The 25,376-nt window shown below is 37.1% G+C and overlaps 1 protein-coding gene across 1 annotated transcript in view; it reads left to right on the forward strand.

Moving 5' to 3' along the window:
* Window positions 1–13,494, forward strand: part of LOC124887124 — a 35,170-nt gene extending 21,676 nt beyond the window's left edge. Inside the window, exon 2 of the mRNA XM_047396307.1 lies at window positions 13,138–13,494. Coding sequence (XP_047252263.1) covers window positions 13,138–13,494 — 357 coding nt within the window. The remainder of the gene's footprint in view (window positions 1–13,137) is intronic.
* Window positions 13,495–25,376: the final 11,882 nt, after the last annotated feature.

Genomic DNA, 25,376 nt, shown 5'->3' on the forward strand with positions numbered 1-25,376 from the left:
TTTAAAAAAATTAAAAATATGGAAGGGAAATTAAAAGAAGTCCTACAATTAAAAAGAATGAAAAGTTATAGAAATTTTTTGGTTAAAAAAGTCACGAAGGATTTAGATTCCTTAATTAGACGGAAATAATCAAAAGAAGATTCCTAACTATTACGAGACATAATAAATTTATCTATAATCTATAATATATTAAAAGTATGAAGACCCTTAGACTAATGATTTGAATTTTTTGTCCTTTATTAAAACACTTTATAATAGACAAAGTAGTTTTTTCATTTTTTTTTAATTATTATTTATTTTTTTATAATATTAACTCCTATTCTTTTACAATTAGGAGTTTTAAAATATATGGAAAAGATAATTTTTGTTTGGTAATTTATCTAGGTTTGATTTGTTGAATTCACCATACATATTCAATATATATACACACACTCCAAACAACACATGGGTGTCTGTCGAAAATACTCCAAGAAAACTGTTCTTCCAATTTTTCTTGGGATTTTTTCTATCAATTACTAATAAAATTCTTGTTCGCCGAAAATACTTCAAGAAAATTATTCTTTCAATTTTCTTGAGATTCTTCTACCAATTATTGATACTTTTTAGGTGTAGTGTTTCTTTGATTATCATTCTAAAATTGTTATTGTCATTGTAAAAAGATTTTCTTTGATTTTTTATATCTATTTTATAGTTGTTAGGTTTAATGTATAGGGGTTTTAGTGGTGAAAATAATCAGATTTTTTAATCGTATTTATTTTTTTATTTAGTTTTGGGTTGTTACAGATTTTGAAATATATATTGATATTGTGATATCTAGAGATCTGTTACTATTTATTATTTTTTCTGTTTAATACAAGTGGTAGATAAATATTTAGTGAGGTTTTATGAAATTTCAGTATTAAGGTTAGATTTAATTGTATTGTTCAGATATGTTGGTTATCTTATTATTCTGTTCGTATATGTTATTTTTCTGTTCAATATAGGCAGTAGATGAACGTTCGATCAGGTTTAAGAAATTTTTATGTAAAGGTAAGGTTTAATATTATTGTTATGATATCTCGATTATCATATTTTATGTTTTAGCTTTTGTTTTGTTGCTATCTACTATTTTTTTTAATGATAGATAAATGTTCGATCGGGTTAAAGGTTACCTTTAATTATATTGTTCTAATATCTCGATTATCATATTATTTTATTATAATATATGTGAATTTCAATCATTTATTTTGGAATTTAGTATAATTGTTTTAGCGTCTTCAAATCTCTTTGAATTTTGGAACAAAAATCAAGGAGGAATTGAGTTTCGGTAACTTATGAAGTGGTTGTTTTGGTGTTCAATTTTAAGAAGTATATATGATTGCTTATCATATTTACTTATAGTTTGATTTCATGGTATCAATAAAAATAAAAAGTTATACCAAAATGTTTTTATAAAATTACATGACATATTTGTCTTTACAATTAGATACTTTTTAGTAACATTTGTCAGAGGTAAAAATACTATTTTCTTCGTTTCACATTAATCGGCATTTTTGCTAAAAATATGTGGTTTATTTTAGTTGTCCAAGTTTAAAATCAAGAGAAGTTTATTATGTTTTTTCAATACTACCTCTATCATTAAATGATTATGTAAAGTGTATATATTTAAATTTATATTTTCAATGTGTAATCAATAGGATTACATTAGTAAAATAAATCTTTATTAAATATTTTCTTAAAGGGATTGCCAAGTCAATAAAGACCAACTAAAATAAAACGAACAAAGTATAATTAAACTATTAATGAATTATTTCTTTTGTTGTATGTGGGAGACCATCAGCTATTGAAATGTGAGTGTGAATTGAAAAACCAAATTGATCATTTAATGTATTGAACTTCTAAACTTGAGTGCGGTGTATCTTTTGATTCTTCAATTCTAAGGTGAAACGAAAGATGAATTATTAATATCGTAATAATGATGCACAAATTATTTGTGTTTACGACACTTGATTGGAATTTTTTCATATTTCATAATATTGTAAGAAGTTTAAAAGTTTCTATTATTACTATCGACCTCGATTGTTCTATTTCCTGAATTCTATATAACCATCATATCAATTTTGAAAGTTATTTGTTTAATCCTCAATTGATATTGAAACTGTTAGAGTCCTCTTTTTCAAGTCTAATACATCTCTTTAGGAATACAATTGTGACTTAGCCATTGTAATCTTATTTCGATTTACAATTCTTATTTATTGCAGCCTATTATGTTAATTTAAGATTTTTAAATTTGTACTAATATAAATTGTTATTCACTCAGCGTTTCTCTGTGATTAGTCATGTATGGTGAAAAAACATATGGTCTTTATCGTCTCCTCTCCGTTATATTTTTGTAAAGTTTTAACATACCAATGATGACATCAAGAGATTCCTTGGACTCCTGACGGGTAGTAAGAGCATACTTGCGATTTCTACCGGTGCCTATACTAGAAGTGGCACCCTTTAGTGAAGAAGATGATGAAGTAGCAACAGGAACCTTGTTGTCCCCAGAAGCAACTATAGAAGGATAATCCTACTGTATATGACCAATACAACCACAACTAAAACACATATTCCTCTCCTTATTACACTAACCATAGTACGACTAGCCATAAAATCTACAAGAAAGATAGGATAGAGATTATTGGGCACCATTGGCCTAAGATTAGGTATCTTGTGCCCTACACCATCACCACTCTGAAATCGATGATATTAGGACGACTTCAAAAATGGTGCACTAGCCTTTAAATAAGAACTAGAGTTGCCTACTTTTTCTTAGACAATTTTCTACTATCTCTATCGCTCTACTACTGGCCTTCACTCTAATTCAAATACCAAAACTTTTTACTTTTCCTCTTTTCAATCTCTATTTTTTTCTTCTTTTCTTCCTCCACTTACTGCATATACAGCATAAGCCTAGAGATATGCATATCCTTACTCAACAAGGCTTCCTTACTCTCCAAAATTAACTCATAGGATAATAAGAAGCAAATTTCCTCATTCTAGCCCTCATTCTAGACATTAGCTCAGGAGCATATCGCGACACCAAGTGGAACTTCAAGGTATATCCTATCACCATTGTCCTACATTGCTTCAAGTTCACAAACTCCTCAGCTTTTGCCTCTCTTAACTCCTGATGAAAGAAAAAATCAAGAAAAGCACTAGAGAAATCATCCCACAAAGCGGATTCAACATCATCATCCCTAAGATGCTCCTACTCTTCATACCATTGATATGCTAAATCCTTCAATTAATAAGCAGTGAATTCCCCACCCTCTACATTAATAGCATGCATAACCCAAAAGATATTCTCCATCTCATGTATAAAATCTTAAGGATCCCCTTCAACCTTAGTACCAGTGAAAGTTGGATGGCTCAACTCATAAACCGGCCAACTCTAGTGGCCTCAGATGAACTCCCAACAATACCAATAGTAATCATTTAACATGACTGAGATGTCACTAGCTGGGTCAACATATGAATAAATTGGTGAAACTCAACATTAGTAATATCTCTTTGAGGTGACTGACTGAGTATGAGTTTCACTAGCTAGAACTGATTAGTGAAAATAGGCAGAACTCTATGGGGCAATTAAAAGCAGTGACCCTTGATTGGGTCTGTACCCCATAAGTTTGACGAGATCTGCCCACATTGTCCTTAGGCTAGACTAATGAGTTTCCATAAGCTTCAGATCATCTAGGAGGCATGATTTGAAAGGTAAATAAATAAAAGTTAGAGAAATCCAAGACCTTAGACTCTATAGCATGAGAATAAGACAACAAGAAAGGAAAATATTTCTAAATATCTCATAACCTCTCCCTTATAAGCGTGGCGTGCTACTCACCCATAAAAGAGACTCTACATTATACAAATTTATAGATACCCAACTAACCGTGAACCTAGGCTCTGATACCAACTTTATCATGACTTAAACTAGGGCCTGTCCATGATGGGTATCTCATGTCTATCGAGGATCAGAGATCACCCCTCACCTAGTCAAACAAGCATACACGATGTTGAAGACTAAATCCTGAACATATAATAAGGTAATAAGGTTAAACACAATACATGGGTAATATGTACATAAACCATTGCTAATACCAATAACCAACACCCATAAAGCACCTCAAACTTTGGCCCTTGTAAAATTTTCTGAGCCTTGAACATTCTGTGTTTCATAGAACTATATCATTCTACTCATATAGAGTAGATACGGTTTGAAGTACTTGGTCGTATGCTAGTCAGTGTCATATTGGACAAGTTTTATTCTTGGTACAAGAAGTCATCATAGAGTCATATGTTAAGGTACAAATAGTAAGGTCCAAACCATATATTATTTGGTGTCTAGCCTTGACATTCTGCTAGTCATATGGTAGGGTATGCTTGTAACTAAGGAGTCGTATGTTGGACAGATTATTGTGTCCAATATTCTGATCAATATATGAGTAGAGGGTACCACTCATATGATATGGGTACGAGTGGAAGGCGCAAACTATACCTTCCTACGCATATTTTCTAGCTTTTAAGATGAGGATATTTTAGGCATTTCCCACCCAAAAACCCTTAAGACCCCATGTCTTAAAACATATTTTAGCCTTCTATAACACAGTTTGAAATATCAAAACACTCCTAAAATCCTCTCTAAACTCTCTCTTGAAGATTGGGCTAGGGTTTATACAAGGTATCCATCTAGAAGTTTAAGAGTTAAGTTAGCGAATCTTTGTGAAAAAGGCATGTGACTCTTCCTTCATTGCTATTTCTCAAATATCATGTGTTTTCAATATTGTTCTTGAATCATAAATGAGGTTTTGAAAACCAATGTTGAGGGTTTTGTTGCATATTGTCGGCTATTGTTTACTCTTGGTTTAAATTGTATTTATATATGTTTTAATGATAGTTTTGCACATATGGGTGATTGATAATTGTGGTTTAACAATTGGGTCATGATCAACCCTAAACTTGATGGTTTTTACTTTGGTTTTGGTCTTGGAAATGGTATGCTCTCAATGTGTTTGTGAAAATGTCTAAGAGAACGAACTAGTAACATGATAGATCAGGTTTTGAACTAATGCTTGGTATAGAAATGTTAATGAAGGACAAATGATTTTGTAAGGGTCTTGATGACCATAAATTAAATTAAAATATTTTAAACTAAGAAATTGGCCTAAATAATGTAATTAGTTGGTAAAAGGTTTTATAAAAGTCTTGTTGGCCATATGTTAATTTGAATTATAACCTTGGTGGTTTAAATGGATACATGGATCTGAGTCTCTAAATGTTAAATTAAATTGATGGCTTTGTATAGACTATGGGTTCGAAACCCAAAGTTGAATGATAATGGTTATAGGATATTGTACACTTGCAAGTGGGGTTGGTATAATTATAACAACAGGATGCCTTTGGTAAGTAATTGGATTAATGGTTGTGTGTAAGTGTAAAGAATATTTTAATTGGCCTTTAAAAAGGAATGTATAGTTAGTCCTTGAAAGTGGAGTCCGAACAGCTAACACTGGAAACCACACTAGCCGGTGTAGGTTTCTATATGATTGAAGGTTTGAGACCCCCAAATGCATATATGAATGGGAGGTTTGAGTACCCATTGTGTATACATTGGTGCTACGTCACCTTGATTTATGCTAGGAGGTTTGAGTCCTCCGTAATGGTGTATACTAAATGGGTATTCTCTGGTTCATGTGACGACACACACTTGGGCTCTTCCAGCTAGGGGTGAGCTGGATCCATTTAGCTCATGGGTGCCTTATTTTATAACGGTTATGCTACACAACCTAGGTTAATGTTTTTAAGTTCATGCTAAGCGTTGTTTCCTATCCCAGCATAATATGTATCTGTATATATATATATATATATATATGTATACATATGATTGAATACAATGATTTGACTTGCTTTAATTAATGGCATTATTTTATTCCTCTATCGCTGTGTTACATTCTAGTGCTCCAACTGCTAACCATCTCTGAATGTTGTATCCCTACGTGTTAGAGGAACCAAAGTTTTTACATCTTTTCCTATACAGTGACTAGGTGACCCAGCGGTTCGTGAGATCGACATTGAAGTGGTGAGATTCCATACTTTGGAAGGCATTTATTTCATGGTCTTTACCCTTTATCTTAGACATGGTTTAGACATTGTTTTTGGCTATTGTCCGAGGCATATCCTGATATGTTATTGACTTCGGTTTTATAGAGGCTTTATGAATTACTATGGACTTGGGTGTGATTATTTTGTATGTTGTTTGGTGGATTGAATTATATACCTTAAGATTTATTATTAGACTTACTTTCCGTTATCTTGCTATATGTTCAGAATTCATCCAACACTTGTAGTTGATATATTGATTTGGTTAAATAAAGGGGGTGATATCTGATCCATGTGGGACTTGAGATACCCATCACGTCCAGGCCCCAATTCAGGTCATGAAAGTTAGTATCAGAGCTAGGTTCATGGTTATTTAGGTGTCCACAAACCCGTGTTAAGTAGAGTCTCTTTTATGGCCATGTAGCACACCACACTTATAAGAGAGAAGCTATGAGATATTTAGGAATATGTCCCTTTTTTACTGTCTTATTTATAAGCTATAGAGTCTAAGGCCTTGGACTCTTTTAATTTCCATTTGCTCATCTTTCATATCATGCCTCTAAGAAGATCTGATGTTCATGCAAACCCTTCTATGAATTGTCCTAATATGCTCGTGAATTGGTATCTAATAAAAGGGCCAAAATGAGAAAATTTGCTTCGGGATTGTCTCGTGAGTTAATCCTTGAGAATAAGACTGCCTTATTGATCAAGGACATGGATATCTCCAGATTGGTGGTGCACATACAGCAGGTCGAGGAGGAGAAGGAGAAACATACTTAGATTGATGAGAGGCATAGTAAGAGATCTTGGTTTTCAAAATAGAGCGGGGGCCATAATTTGAGTGGAAAGTGGCCTAAAAGGAAGGGTTGGAGGAGTCCTAGCTCCTATTATATGGATAGTAATCCTACCCATAGCTGTTGGGAGATTTATATTTTTAGGGTGGTGATACTTCTAGGGCACAGGTTGCCCAATCTTAGGCCAGTAGGGCCCAATTTGCACTATCCTACCCTCCTTGCAGATTCTATGGTAAACATCATCATGGTCAGTATGAGAAAGGGAGTAACCAATGTTTAATGTATGGTCAGATTAGTCATATATAGCATGATTGTACCTCTAGAGTAGCTTCTGGGGCAAACAAGGTTCCTGGTTCCTTTTCTTTAGATCCAGCACTAAAGGGTACAACCTCTGGCTCCAACGCTAGTCAAAACCTCTTTTATGCTCTCACTACTCGTTAGGAGTTTGAGGTATCTCTTGATTTTGTTACTGGTATGTTGAAATTTTTTTCCCATAATGTGTACAGTTTACTTGATTCGGGGTCCTCTCTCTCTTATGTGACCTCATTTGTGGTTGTGTATTTTGATTTTGGTCCTAATTATCTGTCAGACCCTTTTTATATTTCTTTTGGGGTGTGTGTTAGCCTTTGGTAGTAGAGAAATATTTGTAGACTTGATAGAGTTAGACATGGTTGATTTTGATGTTATTCTGGGGATAGACTGGTTGCACTCGTGCTATGCTACTTTAGATTATTGGACCATAAGGTCTTGTTTAATTTCCTTAATGAGCTAATTGTTTAGTAGGAGGGTGGTTTCTTAGCTCCTGAGGGAAGGTTTATATCATATCTTAGAGCTCGAAAATCAATTTCTAAGGTTTTTTTTATCTGGTCTAGGTTAAAGATTCTAAATTAGAAGGTCCTTCTTTGCTTGTGGTTCCTATGGTAAATGAGTTTCCCTAGGTATTCCTTGATGAACTTCCCAGTATCCTTCCCTATAGGGAGGTTGATTTTGGTATTGATCTTATTATGGACACTCATCCAATTTCTATTCCCCCATATAGAATGGCTCCGACCGAGTTGAAAAAACTCAAGGAGAAACTAAAGTATCTCTTAGACAAGGGTTTTATCCATCCTAGTATGTCCTCGTAGGGTGCACCAGTATTGTTCATGTGTAAGAAGGATGGTTCCCTTTGGATGGGTATTAATTACCGGCAACTAAACAAGGTGGTAGTAAATAATAAGTATCCCTTTTTGAGAATTGATAATCTCTTCAATCGACTTCAGGGTGCCAAATTATTTTCTAAGATCAATATTTAGTTTGGGTATCATCAATTAAATATTAGGGAGATGGTTATCTTGAAGATAGCTTTCCATACCTGGTATGGGTATTCTGAGTTCCTAGTGATATCATTTGGTTTGACCAATCCTCGTGCGACATTCATGGATTTAATGAATAGGGTCTTTTATTAGTTTCTAGATTTGTTCGTGATTGTCTTTATTAATGACATCTTGGTGTACTCTAAGAACGAGGTGGATTATGCCAATCACCTCTGTCTTGTGTTCCAAACCTTAAAAGATCAGCAGTTGTATGCTAAGTTCTCTTAATATGAATTCTGGTTGAATGCCATAACCTTTTTGGGCTATGTTGTGTCTAGTGATGGGATTATGGTGGATCCTCCAAAGTTGCTATGATTAAGAAGTGGCCTAGGCCTATGACTCCAACCGACATTCAGAGTTTCTTGGGTTTAGCCAGGTATTGTAGGAGGTCCATAGAGAGTTTTTCTTCTATTGTTTCTCCATTGACCAAATTGACTCAGGAGAAAGTGAAATTCTTGTGGTCTGATGCTTGTGAAGGTACTTTTGAGAAGATAAAGGATAAGTTGATTTCTTCTCCGGTCTTGACTCTACCTGAGGGTACTGAGGGTTTTATGGTCTATTGTGATATATCCAGGGTTGGTTTGGGCTGTTTGATGATGCAATATGGTAAGGTGGTTGCTTATGCCTCTACATAATTGAAAGTTCATGAGAAGAACTACCTGACTCATGATTTGGAATTGTTAGCTGTGGTGTTCGCAGTGAAAATTTTTCGTCACTATATTTATGGGGTGCATATTGTCATCTTTTCCGATTATAAGAGCCTACAATATGTGTTCACTCTTTAAGAGCTTAACCTCAGGCAAAGGAGATGGCTTGAGCTTCTCAAGGATTACGATATAAGTCTTTACTACCATCCAAGTAAAGCTAACATATTTGCTGATACTCTTACCAGGTTGTCCATGGGTAGGTTATCGCATATGGATAAGGATAAATGGGAGTTAGTGAAGGCTATTTGTCATTTGGCTAACCTTGGAGTTTGTCTCTTATACTCTGAGGATGGTGGTGTGCTTGTGCAACTGGTGGCTCAGTCATCTCTTAGTTTGAAAATAAAAAAGAAGCAGGTGTTAGATCCTCTTTTGATAAAAATCAAGGATGATGTGGTAAAACACAATAGTTTTTGGACCTTAGAAAGTTTCCCTAATTTCTGATTTTTGGGAAAGATATGACTTTGGGAATGAGTCGTATAGTTGGGTATGGGTGGTATAGTCCAATCGTATGCTGAATAGTGTTAGTTGGTGGGATGGATTTAGTTACTGGAATGGGTATGAATTGGGTGGTACGAGTCATATTTATGGATTTGGGTTGTTTGGTTACTTTACTTACCCTTAGACTTAGTGACTTAGGTTGGATTTGAATTAGAGTAGCTCACTATGATCTGTAAGCTAGGGTACGAATCGTACCCAGGACTCGTATGGTGGTCAGTGTTCAAACCTCTTGGATTCTATTCTGCCAGGGGTACCATTTATGGGTACCCGTCGTACACTTGGATACGACTTGGGTTTGGGTGTGTCATACCTTAAGGAAGTGTTGGGGTCCAAGGGGGAAAGCCTAGGGTACGAGAGGTATGTACTACTCATACAGGGTGGGTACGACTCATAGGGGTCAGTCGTACCCTATGATGGGAATTAAATGCAGTTTAAGTGAGGGAAATATGGATATTTCCCCTCTTATCCTGTTAAGGCCCCATGACTTTCCTATTAGGAGGTTATTTACCCTACTATTCTATTCTTAAACACTTAGAAAGCACTCTTAAATCCTCTCTAGAGTTTTGGGCAAAGGAAGCTAGGGTTTTATCTTAAGGAGTAAATTGGGGCTTGTCTTGGTGATTTCTCTCCATCATCACCTTGGTATAAGGCATGTTCTCTTCCCTCATTGTTAGTTCTAACTAAAGGCATGGTTTTATGCAATATTTTCATGATTTAAATATTGTATTATTTTGGGTTTTCAAATATAATTTGGGGGTTTTGGTTATAATTTCTTGGTTATGATTTTCCCATGTTTTAATTATGCTTCTATATGCATAATGGTGGTTTTGGATAATTGGTTGCATGAGAATGGTTACTGGTAATGGATTTTGGTTTTGGAAAAAGTATGCCCCTAATGTGTTTGATAAAATGCCTATAATAATGCTTTCACTATAATATTGTTTTTAATGGAACTTGTATATGGTTTAACCTTGGTAATGGAACCCTAAATGATATGAATGGTTTAAATAGTTTTAGAATGGTTTGGCTTAATAAACATACTTGTGAGGTACATTAGAATCCTCCAAGTTAATTGGATAATATGATCTATGGGTACATGGGAATCCCTTGATCTCAAAAAGGTTTAGCTAAGGACAATACTTGCAAGTTATAGTGGTATGATGATATCCCTAACTAATAGCCTCGATTAACAATAATGGAATAATAATTTGGTTGGAAAATAGTTCTAATTGAGCTTAAAAAGGGATGTGTAGCAAAGTCATGGAAGGTGGAGGTCCCAGGAGGACCTAAACTGGAAACTCATGTTTGCCGACATGAGGTTGGTCCCAGTGACTGTGTGCATGATGTCACACTTTATATTTTGAAGGATGTACTAGTCATCCTAGGTTTTTTTCTCTGGTTATGTGGTTTCACACACTGGGGCCCTTTCAGCAGGGGGAGTTGAACCCATATAGCCCATGGGTAGTTTAGGACGACAAAGCTACACAACCTAGCTAAAGGTTTTAAATGGCATATTAAACTCGGTTCCCTTTCCCAGCATGGTTATATATGTATGGTTTGTGTGCATTTTTATAATTGACATTATTTTATCCTTATCCTAAGTTAATACTAGCATTCACCCACTAACCTATCTTCGAGCAGATGTATCCCTACGTGATGTAGGAACCGACCATTGTATCCCTCCTACTTATCATTATGATACTCTAAGGTCAGATTTTGATTGAAGTGATGAGCTTTCACCTATTCGGAAGGCTTTATTTCATGAATGTTATTTCATACTTTGGATTATTTATGGATATTGGTTTGGCTATAGTTGGGGGCATGCACCAACCAAATATTTGTATTCTTTTGGTTAGAGGCTTTGGCGGAACTACTATGGGTTGGTATGTGCGGGATTGGTATTGGTTTTAGCCTTAGTATTGGTTTTGGTATTGGGGCTGGAATCATTGGACAAATTTTTTCACCGTTCCATCATATTTCATTTTGGGATTATTTAATTAATAATGAAACTTATTTGGTTATGCTTGGATCTATGGTTTAGTTTGGCTTGGTATGGTTGGACTATTGGTATTAGACGATCAGACTCGATTGGGTCAGTATTAGTAATAGACCTATACCAGAGTCTATAATTTGGATAGTTAAGTTATCTTGTTATATGTTCAAAATTCAGTGAACTCAGGCCAGACGATTGAAGGTTGGGTTAGGTAATGAGGGTGGTCTCTGATCCCAGTCGGACTTGGGATGCCTATTACGATAAAGCCTCGGGTCAGTTCATGTCAAGTTGGCATCAGAGCTTTAGGTTTATGGTTAATTGGAAGTCCGCAAAGTCGTGTCTAGTAGAGTTTTTTTTAAGGGTGTGTAATACGCCACACTCATAAGAGAGAGTCTACGAGGAATTTAGGAATGTTTCACTTTCTTGGTATTTTATTTCAAGCTTGGAGTCTAAGTCCTGGAATCTTCTCTAATGCTTCTTTGTTCGCTTTTATGATCTTGGCACGACGATCTAGAACACAAGAATATTCTTTTATCCTATTTGGGGATGATGTTGATGGGGTATATCCTACACCTGAAGTTTGCACTCATTTTAGGGTCCTAATTACTCTAGAGTTCCGCTGGTTGCTACTAGTCCTGCTCAAGGTGAGGTGACTTATGCATAATTTTGCCAATCTATTCATGTTATTGCTTTTTGGCTACTGCTGTCTGGTGGGTTGTCTGCTGAGGCCACAAGGGTTGGCCAGTTTATAAAGCTGAATCCTTCTACTTTTACTAGCGTGAAGGTAGAGGAAGATCCTCAGGCTTTCTTGAATGAAATAGAGAAGATATTTAGGGAAATACATGCTACTAATGTGGAAGGTGTAAACTTTATAGCTTATCTGCTCAAAGATATTGCATACCAATGGTACGAGGAGTGGGATAAGGATAAAGATGATGTGGATGAGTTGTCCTTAAGGGGCTGATTGACCCTGCTTGACTGTCACGATCGCGGTCAGCAGACCACGACTACGATAACTAAGGCCCTTCTTCTCCTGATCTTTAACTACACTTTCTTACTCTCTTTTGATCATTTCAAGCTTCAATCCACATCTTTTTACTCCCTCAACTCTATGCCTGCAAAGAGTGGATATTAGTGTATTTTATCATAATTATGTCTCATTTTTTCATTCAAAATAAGGTAATATGTATGAATATTAAGTTTGAATGCATGGTAAAATCACCCCTCATTAATAGGATGCCTTTTCTAAAACTTTTGGATTATTTCTTTCCTTAAGAGTTGAGGCAAGCAAAGATGGAGGAGTTTGTGAATCTTAAGCTAGGTTAAATATCTGTTAAGGAATATGCCTTGAAGTTTCATCAGCTATCAAGGTGTGCTCCTGATTTGATTGCTGACATAAGGGAGAGAATAAGAAAGTACATTTCTTGGCTATCTCAAGATCTAATACTTGAAAGCAAGACTGCTTTGCTGATTAAGGATATGGATATTTCAAGGTTAGTTGTTCATATGCAGCAGGTGGAGGAAGAAAAGAAAAAATAGGCAGAGTTTGGAAAAAGAATGGGTGAGAAGAGTAGGTTTTTTGAGTTGAGTGATGCTCTACAGCAGAGCAGTCGGGATAGAGGTAAATAGATAAAGAAGAAGTTGGGAAGTTTTCGTTCCTTCTCTACTACTAGCGCTCCTTACCCGAGGTAGTCGGTGATGGGTATTTGCAAAGTGGTGATAATTTTAAGGCACAAGGTGCCCAATCTCAGGCGAGTGGGGGTCAATCAACTTTTTCATGCCCTCCATGCCTCTTCTGTGGTCGCCTTCATCGAGGCTATTATGATGAAGGTATGTACAAGTGTTTTAAATATAGCCAACCAATCCATATGCTCAAGAATTGTCCGATTGGTAAGGGAGCTTTGGGAGTGGACAAAGCTCCAGTTGCTTTATCTTCTGCTCCTGCGCCTAGTGGTATGGCTTCGGTGTCTGATCTTGCTTCTGGTACCGGTACAGGACAAAATAGGTTATATGCTCTTGCATCTCGGTAAGAATCTCAGTCACCTAATGTCGTCACTGGTACATTATAACTCTTTTCTCGTGACGTGTATTGTCTGCTTAATCTAGGGTCCACTCTTTCTTATGTGACCTCATTTGTGGCTGTATGTATTGGTTTTGATATTGAGGTTGTCTCGGATCCTTTTTCTATTTTTACCCCAGTAGGTGACTCGATTATTGCTAAGAGAGTCTATAGGGGTGTGGTATCTGTTGGTGATAGGCAAAATTTGGTGGATTTATTTAAACTAGATATAGTAGACTTTGATGTCATTCATGGGATAGATTATTTACACTCTTGTTAGGATCCTTAGATTGTCAGACCTATAAGTTTGTCTTTAGGTTCCTCGGTGAACCTATTATAGAGTGGGAGGGTGGTTTCCTGGATCCTACAGTACGGTTTATTTCTTATTTTAGAGCTCGAAGGTCAATCTTTAAGGGTTGTCTCTATCACTTGGTCTAGGTTAAAGATTCTAACTCGGAGGGTCATTTGTTTTACTTAGTTCTGTTCGTAAATGACTTTCCTAAGGTCTTTTCGAATAATCTTCTAGGTGTTCCTTTAAATAGGGAAATAGAGTTTGGTATTGATTTAGTTCTGGACACTCGTCCAATATCTATTCCTTCTTATAGAATGGCTCTGACTGAGTTGAGAGAACTCAAGGAGCAACTTAAGAATCTTCTGGATAAGGGGTTTATTCATCCTAGTATATCCCAGTGGGGTGCACCAGAGTTGTTCACGCACAAAAATGATGGTTCCCTTCGAATGTATGTTGACTATCAACAGTTAAATAAGGTAACTGTCAAGAACAAGTATCCTCTTTAAAGGATAGTTGACTTGTTTGATCAGTTGCAAGGTGGCAAGTTCTTTTCTATGATAGATCTTTGGTCTGGGTATCATCAGCGTAGTATTAGGGAGAGGAAAACACTAAGATGTTTTTTCGTACTCGGTATGGGCACTTTGAATTCTTGGTGATGTCATTTGGTTTGACTAATGCCCCGATGATATTTATGGACTTGATGAATATGCTTATCATTGTGTTTATTAATGATATCTTGGTTTATTCTAAAAGTGAGGTGGATTATGACAATCACTTTTGTGTGGTATTGCATACCTTGAAGGAACAACAGTTGTATGCCAAGTTCTCTAAATGTGAGTTTTGGTTAAATGCTGTGACTTTTCTTGGTTATATCATTTCTAGTGAGGAAATCATGATGGATCAAAAGGTGGTTGTGGTTAAAAGGTGGCTTAGACCCACGAGTCCAACTAATATTCAGAGCTTTTTGGGTTTAGCTAGGTATTATCGATAGTTTGTGGAGAGCTTTTCTGTGATAGTTGCTCCTTTGACCAAATTGACTCAGAAGAAGGTTAAGTTTTCTACGTCGGATCCTTATGATGGGAGTTTTTATAAGTTGAAAGACAAGATAACTTCGGTTCAGATTTTGACATTACTTGAAGGTAATAAGGGGTTTGTGGTTTATTGTGATGCACCTGGATGGGACTTGGTTATGTCTTGATGCAACATGGGAAGGTGATTTGCCTATGCTTCTAGGTAGTTGAAGGTGCATGAGAGGAACTATCCTACTCATGATTTGGAGCTATTGGTGATGGTTTTTCCTTTGAAAATCTAGCGGCACTACTTGTATGGAGTGCGCGTGGATATTTTTTTTTATCATAAGAGTTTACAGTATGTGTTCTCTTAGATGGAGCTAAATCTCAGGTAGAGAAGATGATTAGAGCTTCTTAAGGACTATGATATGAGTCTGCACTATCACCCAGGTAAGGCTAATGTGGTTGCTGATGCTCTTAGTAGGTTATCCATGAGGAGTTTGGCTCAGGTGAAGAAAGGAAAACGGGAATTGGTAAAGGATATTCACCACTTGGCCAATCTTGGAGTTTGTCTCTTAGACTCCAAGAATAGTGGTTTGATGGTTCAGGAAGTGGTTAGGTCATCTCTTGGTATAGAGGTTAAGGAAAAGCAAGTGCTAGTTCCTGTCTTGATGAAAATCAAGAGTGATGTTGTTGGGCAAAAGGTATTGGTCTTTGAGATCAGTGGTAATGGTACTTTTCTATTCTAAAGGAGGTTGTGTGTTCCTGATGTCAATGGGTTGTGACAGAGGATTTTCGCTGAGGTGCATAAATTGCGCTATGTTGTTCATCCCAGCTTGACGAAGATATATCATGACGTTAAGAAGATATATTGGTGGAATGGTATGAAAAAAGATGTGGCTGATTTCGTAGCCAAGTGCATGGTGTATCAACAAGTTAAAGTTTAGCACTTGAGGCTTGGTGGGTTATATCAAGAAATTGATCTGATTGAATGGAAATGGGAGGTAATCAATATGGATTTTGTTAGTGATCTTTCTCATTCTCTGAACTAATTTAACTCATTTGGGTTATTATGGATAGGATTACAAAGTCTTGTTACTGCTTGCCAGTAAGGACTACCTTTTTAGCAGAGGATTATGTGAAGTTAGATCTTTAGGATATTGTGAAGTTGCATGGGGTACCTATTTTGATAATCTTTGATAGTGGTACACAATTTTCATCCCATTTCTAGCGGTCTTTGCAGAAAGGGTTGGGTACCAAGGTTAATCTGACTACTGCTTTCCATTCACAGTTGGATGGCCAAGCGAAAAGGACAATTCAGACATTGGAGGATATGCTTCGGGCATGTACGATTGATTATGATGGCAATTGGGTTGAGCATCTATCTTTGGTGAGGTTTTCTTACAATAATAGCTATCATTCTAGTTTGGTATGACCCCTTTTGAAGCATTGTATGGTAGGAGGTGTAGATCTCCTATTGGGTGGTTTGAGCTTGGTGAGGCGGGTATATTTGGACCATACTTAGTTTGATAGGCTATGAAAAAGGTGAAGGTGATTCGGGATAGGCTTGAGGCTACCCAAGTCGTGAAAAGTCCTATACAAATGTAAGGCGTAGAGACTTAGAGTTTGAGGTTAGGGATAAGGTGTTCCTGAAGAGATCTCCCATAAATGGAGTAATGCAGTTTGGTAAGAAGGAGAAGCTCAGTCTCTAATTTGTTGGTCCTTATGTGGTTATGCGAAGGGTTGGTAATGTGGCTTATGAATTGGAGTTGCCTTCTAGTTTGAGCTTTAGTTGGTATTTCATGTTTCCATGTTAAGAAAGTGCATTGGCAATCTTCTTTGATTGTTCTTTTAGAGGGGTTGGGTATCTCAGACTCTCTGTCTTATGAGAAGGTCCCAGTTGACATCTTGGATAGGAAAGTTCGTTGAGTGTGAACCAAGGATGTGGATTCAATTCAGGTTATATAGAAGAACCATAAGGTGGAAGAAGATACATGTGAAGTGGAGGAGGATATAAAGTCCAAGTATCCGCATCTGTTTTCTGCTCCTGGAATTCGTGCGGAAGGTATGTGTCTTTAACTCATCTTTATTTTTTGAATTTGTTAAAGGAAATATTAATATCTTTGCCTCTTTGTTTTCAAAATTTGTTAAAGATTGGAAATATATTTGATAATACAAATGAATCATGCTTGTGTTTACCTTACCTTGTCCATCATTTGGGGATGAATGTTCCTAGTGGGAAAGACTGAAATACCCTAGTTTATGGATCTTAGAAAATTTCCTTGATTTTTGGTTTCTGGGAAAGATGCGAATTAGGGAACGAGTCATACACTTGGGTACGTGAGGTATTGTCCTATCATATACTGACCAGTATTGGTTAGTGTGATGGATTTAGTCACTGGAATGGGTACAACTTGGGTGGTACAAGTCGTATCGATGGATACAGGTTGTTCGGTTACTTCACTTAACCTTGGACTTAGTGACTTTGGTAGGATCTAAGTTAGAGTGGCTAACCATGAGCCGTAAGCTAGGGTACTAATCATAAAGACTCGTATGGTGGTCAGTGTTCAAACCTCTTAGATTTTATTCTCCTTGGGGTACGGTTTATGGTTACTAGTCGTACACTTGGTATGGCTTGGGTTTGGGTGTGTCGTACCTTGGGGTAGTGTTGGGGTCTAGGGGGAGAGCATAGGGTATGAGAGGTGGGTACCACTCATACAGGGGGGTATGATTCGTAAGGGTCAGTCATTCCCTATGACAGAAATTAAATGTAGTTTAAGTGAGGGCAATCTGGACATTTTTCCACTTATCCTAATAAGCCCCCATGACTTATATTCCTATTGAGAGGTTATTTGCCCTACTATTCTATTCTTAAACACTTAGAAAACACTCTTAAATTCTCCGTAAAGTTTGGTCAAGGAAAGCTAGGGTTTCATCTTAAGGAGTAAATTGGGGCTTGTCTTGGTGATTTCGCTCCACCATCATCTTGGTTTAAGGAGTGCTCTCTTCCCTCATTGTTAGTTCCAACTAAAGGCATGGTTTTATGCAATGTTTTCATGATTTGAATGTTGTATGATTTTGCGGTTTTAAATATAATTTGGGGGTTTGGTTATAAATACTTGGTTATGGTTTTTTAATGTTTTAATTATTCTTCTATATGCATTAATCGTGGTTTTGGATAATTGGATGTATGAGAATGGTTATTGGTAATGGATTTTGGTATTGGTAATACTATGCCCCCAATGTGTTTGATAAAATTCCTATAACAATGTTTTTACTGTAATATTGGTTTTTCAATGGAACTTATGTATGGTTTAAACTTGGTAATGGAACCCTAAATGATATGAATGGTTTAACTGGTTTTGGAATGGTTTGGCTTTATAAACATACTTGTGGGGTGCATGGGAATCCCCCAAGTTAATTGGATAATATGATCTATAGGTACATGAGAATCCCTTGATCTCAAAATGTTTGGCTAAGGAAAATACTTGTAAGTTATAGTCGGTATGACGATGACACTATCTACTAGCCTCGGTTAATAATAATGGAATAATGGTTTGGTTAGAAAATAGTTCTAATTAGGCTTAAAAGGGGATGTGTAGCAAAGCCGTTGAAGGTGGAGATCCTGGGGGGACCTAAACTAGAAACTTATGTTTGCCGACATGAGTTTGGTCCTAGTGACGGTGTACATGATGTCACACTTAATATTTTTATAGATGTACTAGTCATCCTAAGTTCTTTTCTCTGGTTATGCGGCTTCACACATTGGGCCCCTTTAATAGGGGGAGCTGAACCCATATAGCCCATGGGTAGGTTAGGACGGCAAAGCTACACAACCCAGGTAAAGGTTTTAAGTGGCATGCTAATCTCGGTTCCCTTTCCCAGCATGGTTATATATATCTATGTATGATTTATGTGAATATAGATGGTTTTACTTAGTTTTATAATTTGCATTATTTTATTCTTATCCTGATTTCATGCTAGCGTTCACCTGTTAACCGATCTTAGGGCGGCTGTATCCCCACGCGACGTAGGAATTGGCCATTCTACTCCTCCTGCTTAGCATTCAGACACTAGGGGGTCAGCTTTGTATTGAAGTGGTGAGCTTTCATCCATTCGGTAGGCTCCATTTCATGGATGTTATTTCATACTCTGGATTATTTATGGATATTGATTTTGGCTATGGCTGGAGGCTTATCCCAATCGAATATTTGTGTTCTTTTTGTTAGAGATTTTTGTGGAACTACTATGGGTTGGTATAGGAGGGATCGGTATTGGTATCAACCTTAGCATTGGTATTGGTATTAGAACTTGCATTATTGGATAAAATTTCTCACTGTTCTATCGTATTTCTTTTTAGGATTATTTAATTATTAATGGAACTTATTTGGTTATGGTTGGATCTATAGTTGAGTTTTGCCTGGTATGGTTGGACGATTGGTATGGGATGGTTAGACTTGGTTAGGTCGATCTTGGTAATAGACCTATCCCAAAGTCTGTAATCTGTATAGTTATGTTATCTTGTTATATATTTAAAATTTTGCCAACTCAGAGAAGGTGGCTGGAGGTTGGGTAATAGGGGTGGTCTCTGGTGCCGATCGGACTTGGGACACCCATTACGACGAGGCCCCAGGCCAAGTCATGTCATGTGGGTAGGAAAAAGGTTATGGTTTTTAACATCGGTGGAGATGGTTTCTTTAGGTACCAAAGGAGGTTGTGTATTCCAGATGTGGATGAGTTACGAGGCTGGATTTTGGTCGAGGCCCATGGGTTACAGTATACAGTTCATCCCGATTCAACAAAGATGTATCATGATCTCAAGGAGATGTATTGGTGAAATAACATAAAATGGGATGTGGCCGACTTTGTGGCTAAGTGTATGGTATGTCAACAAGTGAAGGTGGAGCACTTGAGGCTCGGTGGGTTACTTCAATAAATTGAATTACTGCTGTGGAAATAAGAGATAATTGATATGGATTTTGTTACCAGCTTTCTGCGATCGTGGAATCAATCTTACTCCATTTAGGCCTTCGTGGATAAGATGATTAAGTCCGCTCACTTCTTGCTCATTAGGATAACTTTTTCTGTCGAGGATTATGTGAAGTTACCTCTTCAAAGGGTTGTAAAGTTGAATGGTTCCTTTCTCAATTATCTCTGATCATTGTACCCAATCCTTTTCCTATTTCTGCTATTCTTTTTCGCATGGTTTGGTGACCAAAGTGAGTCTTAGTACATCTTTTCACCCGTAGTCAGATGGCCAAGTCAAAAGGACTATTCAGACCTTGGAAGATATATTGCGAGTCAGTGTGATTGGCTATGGTGGTAGATGATAGGACATTTGCCTTTGATTGAGTTTGCTTATAATAATAGTTACCATTCTAGCATTATTATGGCCCTATTTGATGCTTCGTATGGTATGAGGTGTAGGTCTCCTATTAGGTGATTTGAGGTTGGTGAAGCAGAAATGTTTGGCCTAGATTTGGTTCACCAAGCTATGAAAAAGGTGAAGGTAATTGGGAATAGGATTAAGGTCACCCATAGTTGTCAAAAGTCCTATGCGGATGAAAGGTGAAGAGATTTGGAGTTTGAGTTTAGAGATTGGGTGTTCTTGAAGGTATCTCCCATGGGGGAGTGATGTGGTTTGGAAAGAAGAGAAATCTTAGTCCACGGTATGTTGGCCAATATGTTGTTTTTAGATGGATTGGTAGTGTTCCATACGAGTTGGATTTTCCCTCTAGCATGAACTTTATTCATTCGATATTCCATGTGTCCATGTTGCGGAAATGTGTTAGTGATCCTTTATTGATTGTTCCTTTGGAGGACATTGGTATATTAAACTCCTTGTCTTATGAGGAGGTCTCGGTGAGATCTTGGATTGAAAAGTTTGGAGGTTACGAATGAAAGATGTGGCTTTGGTAAAGGTTCTATGGCATAACCAAAAGTCCGAGGAAGTTTCTTAGGAGGTCGAGGAGGACATGAAATCCAAGTATCCATTCCTATTCCTATTCCCGATTTTGAAAAATCGTGCTTGAGGTATGCGCTATTCTTAACAACTTTGTTTTATATCCTTGTTGATGATAGATTTGTGAATCTCTTAGTGTTTGTTGTTCATCTAAAAGGGAAGAGTAGATATGTTTGGATTTTAATTGTGTTTGTAGTGCCTTGCCCCATCATTCGAGGAAAATGATCCTAAGAGGGGAGAATAAAACACCCCGAACTTTGTCCCTTAAAAAATTTTCTAAGCCTTGAACATTCTATGCATCTTACGATTACATCATACCACTCGTATGGAGTGGATATGGTTTGAAGTCCTTGGTCGTATGTTGGTCAGTGTCACATTGGCCAAGTTCTGTTCTTGGTATGAGAAGGCATCATATGAGTCGTATGTTAGGGTACGAGTAGTAAGGTCCAAAGCGTATATTATGTAGTATCTATCCTTAATATTTAGCCTAGGGTATGATTGAGTGGGTACTAGTCATAGGGTAGGGTACGATCATGCTAAGGAGTCGTATGTTGGAAAGATAATGGTGTCCAACATTCTGATCAACATACGAGTGGAGGGTACCACTCGTATGATGTGGTATGAGTGGGAGGGTCAAACTGTACCCTTATGTGCATATTTTTCAGCTTTTAAGATGAGGACAGTTAAGACATTTCCCACCCTAAAAACCGTAAGACCCCATATCTTAAAACATATTTTAGCCCCTCATAACACACGTTGAAATATCAAAACACTCCTAAAATCCTCTCTAAACTCTCTCTTGAATATTAGGCTAGAGTTTCTACAAAGTGTCCATCTAGAGGCTCAAGAGCCAAGATCTTTCCGTGAATCTTCACGAAAAAGGTTTGTGACTCTTCCTTCATTTTTAGTTCTCCAATATCATTTGTTTTCAACATTGTTCTTGAATCATAAATGAGGTTTTGAAAACCAATGTTGAGGGTTTTGTTGCATATTATTGGGTATTGTTTACTCTTGGTTTAAATTGTATTTATACATGTTTTAATGATGGTTTTGCACATGTGGGTGCTTAATAATTGTGGTTTAACAATTGGGTCATGATTAACCCTAAACTTGATGGATTTTACTTTGGTTTTGGTCTTGGAAATGGTATGCCCTCATTGTATTTGTGAAAATCTCTAAAAGAACAAACTAGTCACATGATGAATCGGGTTTGAACTAATGCTTGGTATAAGAATGTTAATGAAGGACAAATGATTTTCTAAGGGTATTTATGACCATAAATTGAATTGAAATATGTTTTGAACTAAGGAATTGGCCTAAATAATATAAATGGTTGGTAAAGGTTTCATAAAGGCCTTGTTGGCCATATTTCTATTTGAATTGTAACCTTGGTGGTTTAAATGGCAACATATGTTCGAGTACCTAAATGTTGAATTGAATTGATGGCTTTGTATATACCATGGGTTCGAGTCCCAAAGTTGAATGATAATGGTTATGGCATATTGTATGCTTACAAGTGGGGTTGGTATGACAACACCAACGGGATGCCTTTGGTAAGTAATTGGACTAATGGTTGTGTGTATGTGTAAAATATGTTTTAATTGGGATTTAAAATAGGATGTGTATCCGGGCCGTGAAAGTGGAGTCCGAAGGACTAACACTGGAAACCGCGCTAGCTGATGCGGGTGTTTACATGATTGAGAGGTTCTAGTCCCCCGAATGGATATATGCATAGGAGGTTTGAGTCCCCCATATTGTATACATTGGTGCTACATCACCTTGATTTATGTCAGGAGATTCGAATCCCCCATAATGGCATATACAGATATGGATATTCTTTGGTTCATGCAGCTAGACGCATTGGGGCCCTTCCAGCTAGGAGAGAGCTAGACCCATATAGCCCTTAGGTGCCTTGTTTTATGATGGTTATGCTACATAGCCCAGGTTAATGTTTTCAAGTTTATGCTAGGACTTGTTCCCTATCCCGACACGATATATATATATATATATATATATATTTATGCATACATGTGATTGCATATAATGATTTGACTTAGTTTCATTGATGGCATTATTTTATTCCTCTATTCCTGAGTTAAATGCTAGCGCTCCAATAGCTAATTGTCTCCGAATGTGATACAGGGACCGGAGCTTCTTCTTCTTTTCCTGTGCAGTGATTAGGTGACCCAGTGGTTCGTGAGATCGACATTGAAGTGTTGAGCTACCATCCTTTGGAAGGCATTCATTTTATGGTCTTTACCCTTTGTATTAGACTTGGTTTAGACAATATTTTTGGCTATTATCGGAGGAATATCCTTATATGTTATTGACTTCGATTTTGTAGAGGCTTTGTGGAATACTTTAGACTTGGGTGTGATAGCTTAGTATGTTTTTTGGTGGATTGACGTCGATACCTTATGAGTTATTATTAGACTTACTTTCCTCTAGCTTGCTATGTGTTCGAAATTCATCCGACACTTGTGGTTGATATGTTGGTTAGGTTAGGTGAATGGGGTGATCTCCGGTCCACGTGGGACTTGAGATACCCGTCATGACCAGACCGTGGTTCGGGTCGTGACAACCTAAGTCCACAGTTATCCACAAAGCCTCTAACAAAATCGAATACCAATAAAGTGTCGGGACATGCCCCCCATCACTGCCAAAAATAAGTCCGAGACAAAGTCAAAGACATAGGAAATCAAAATAAAAAATGAAGTCTTTCGGGGGATGATAGCTCATCACTTTAAGTCAACCTACGAACTATCCACAAACACTTGATAACTGTGTAGGAAAGGTAGAAGAATTTCTAACACTTGCACCATGTGGGGATACAACATTCAGAGATGGTTAGCCGTTGGAGAGCTAGCATGTAACTCAAGGATAAATAATAAAATAATGCCATGATCGACAATACATAAATCATTAAAACCAGTGCACAACATCATATGAAATACACACACCGAGACACACACACATACATATATATATATATCTCATGCCGAAAAATGGAATAGGGTCTAGTATGGACATTAAAAACCTTAACCAAGATGCAGCATAACCATTATAATAAAGGTACCCATGGGCTATATGGGCCTAGCTCCCCCCAGCTGAAAGGGCCTAGTGCATGTAGCTGCACGAACCAGAGTATAATCATATGTCATATGCCTGATGGGGAGCTCAAACCTCGTAGTGTAAATCAAAGGTGGCTTAAGCACCAATTTATATAACATGGGGGGCTCGAACCTCCCAATCATATAATAATAATAAGGGAAACTTGAACCTCCCGTTCATTTAGAACCCCGTGTCGGCTAGCGCGATTTTCAATTGGTCCCCCGAGACCTCCACTTTCATGGCCCAACTACACAACCTTCTTTTAAGCCCAATTAAAATATTTAACACACATTCACAATTTATTGAACCGATTATACATTTAAGCATCCTGCTACTATCGTCATACCAACACCACTTGCAAGTTCATTATCATGCCACAATCCATTAACTATCACACGGGGGAAATTCATGATCCCTTAGGTTCAATTAACATTCTCACGGGGAATACATGCCCCAAGTTTTAATAAAATCACACCATGGTTCATTAACCTTTTATGCCAATGCATTAGTTCAAGTAAGCAAGTCAAACTATATGACAAAACCATATTCATTATTAAATTCACAATTTGGGTTGAGGGAACACAATTTTTCAAACCATATATCAAGGTAAAATCATCAAATTGGGGATAATCATGACCCCATAGTTTATTTACCATTTCCATGCACCCCAATGAGTGTATATATCAAGGAATGTAAAGAATAATAGTTCAAAAGTAATAATGAGAAAACATTCAAACAATTTATATCCAAAACCCTCAACCCATGGTTTAAAACCCAACATCAAAATCATTAATAAAAAATTAATTTTTATGCCATTAAAAAAATACAAGTATAGGGAAAGAGGTACATTCCTTAGACACACGAGAGTTAAAAAGTAATCCAAAGCTGAAAACTCGAAAGAAGAACGCATGATGAAATCCTTAGGCTCTCGTGGGGTTTTGAGTTTGAGAGTGGAATTGGAGATTTTTAATGTCTTAAAACTGAAGGAAATAAGCGATATTATGCTTAAGGCTCGTACATAGGTGAAAGGGCCCCAATACCCCTTATGTCAAGTAAATAAAACAAAACTGCATGAATTTTACATAGGGGCGTGGCATGGACCTCATCGCGGAGGCTAACCTTCACGCCACGAACCCTAACGTGGAGATTATCTTCGTATCACGGACCCTATCGCGAAGATTATACTCTGTAACATGGGAATACGTGGAGGCTCACTACCTCCGTGGTCCAAAACCACCCCGAACCTCATCCAAAAATTTTGAAACTCTCGGGACACCCCGTTCACATGCCTAAACACAATTTAAGTCAAAAATTGACATTTCAAATACGGGAGGGCCAAGAATAAAATACCCAATATTTTGAGGGTGTTACACTGACCCCAACTCCCTACTCCCGATTCCTGATTCGGACCCCACCCTGACACACAACCCAAGATCTGAACCCGACTCTCAACCGGGACTTGAACTGACTCTGACTTA

The sequence above is a fragment of the Capsicum annuum genome, chromosome 9, assembly GCF_002878395.1.
Source record: "Capsicum annuum cultivar UCD-10X-F1 chromosome 9, UCD10Xv1.1, whole genome shotgun sequence".
Classification (NCBI taxonomy): domain Eukaryota; kingdom Viridiplantae; phylum Streptophyta; class Magnoliopsida; order Solanales; family Solanaceae; genus Capsicum; species Capsicum annuum.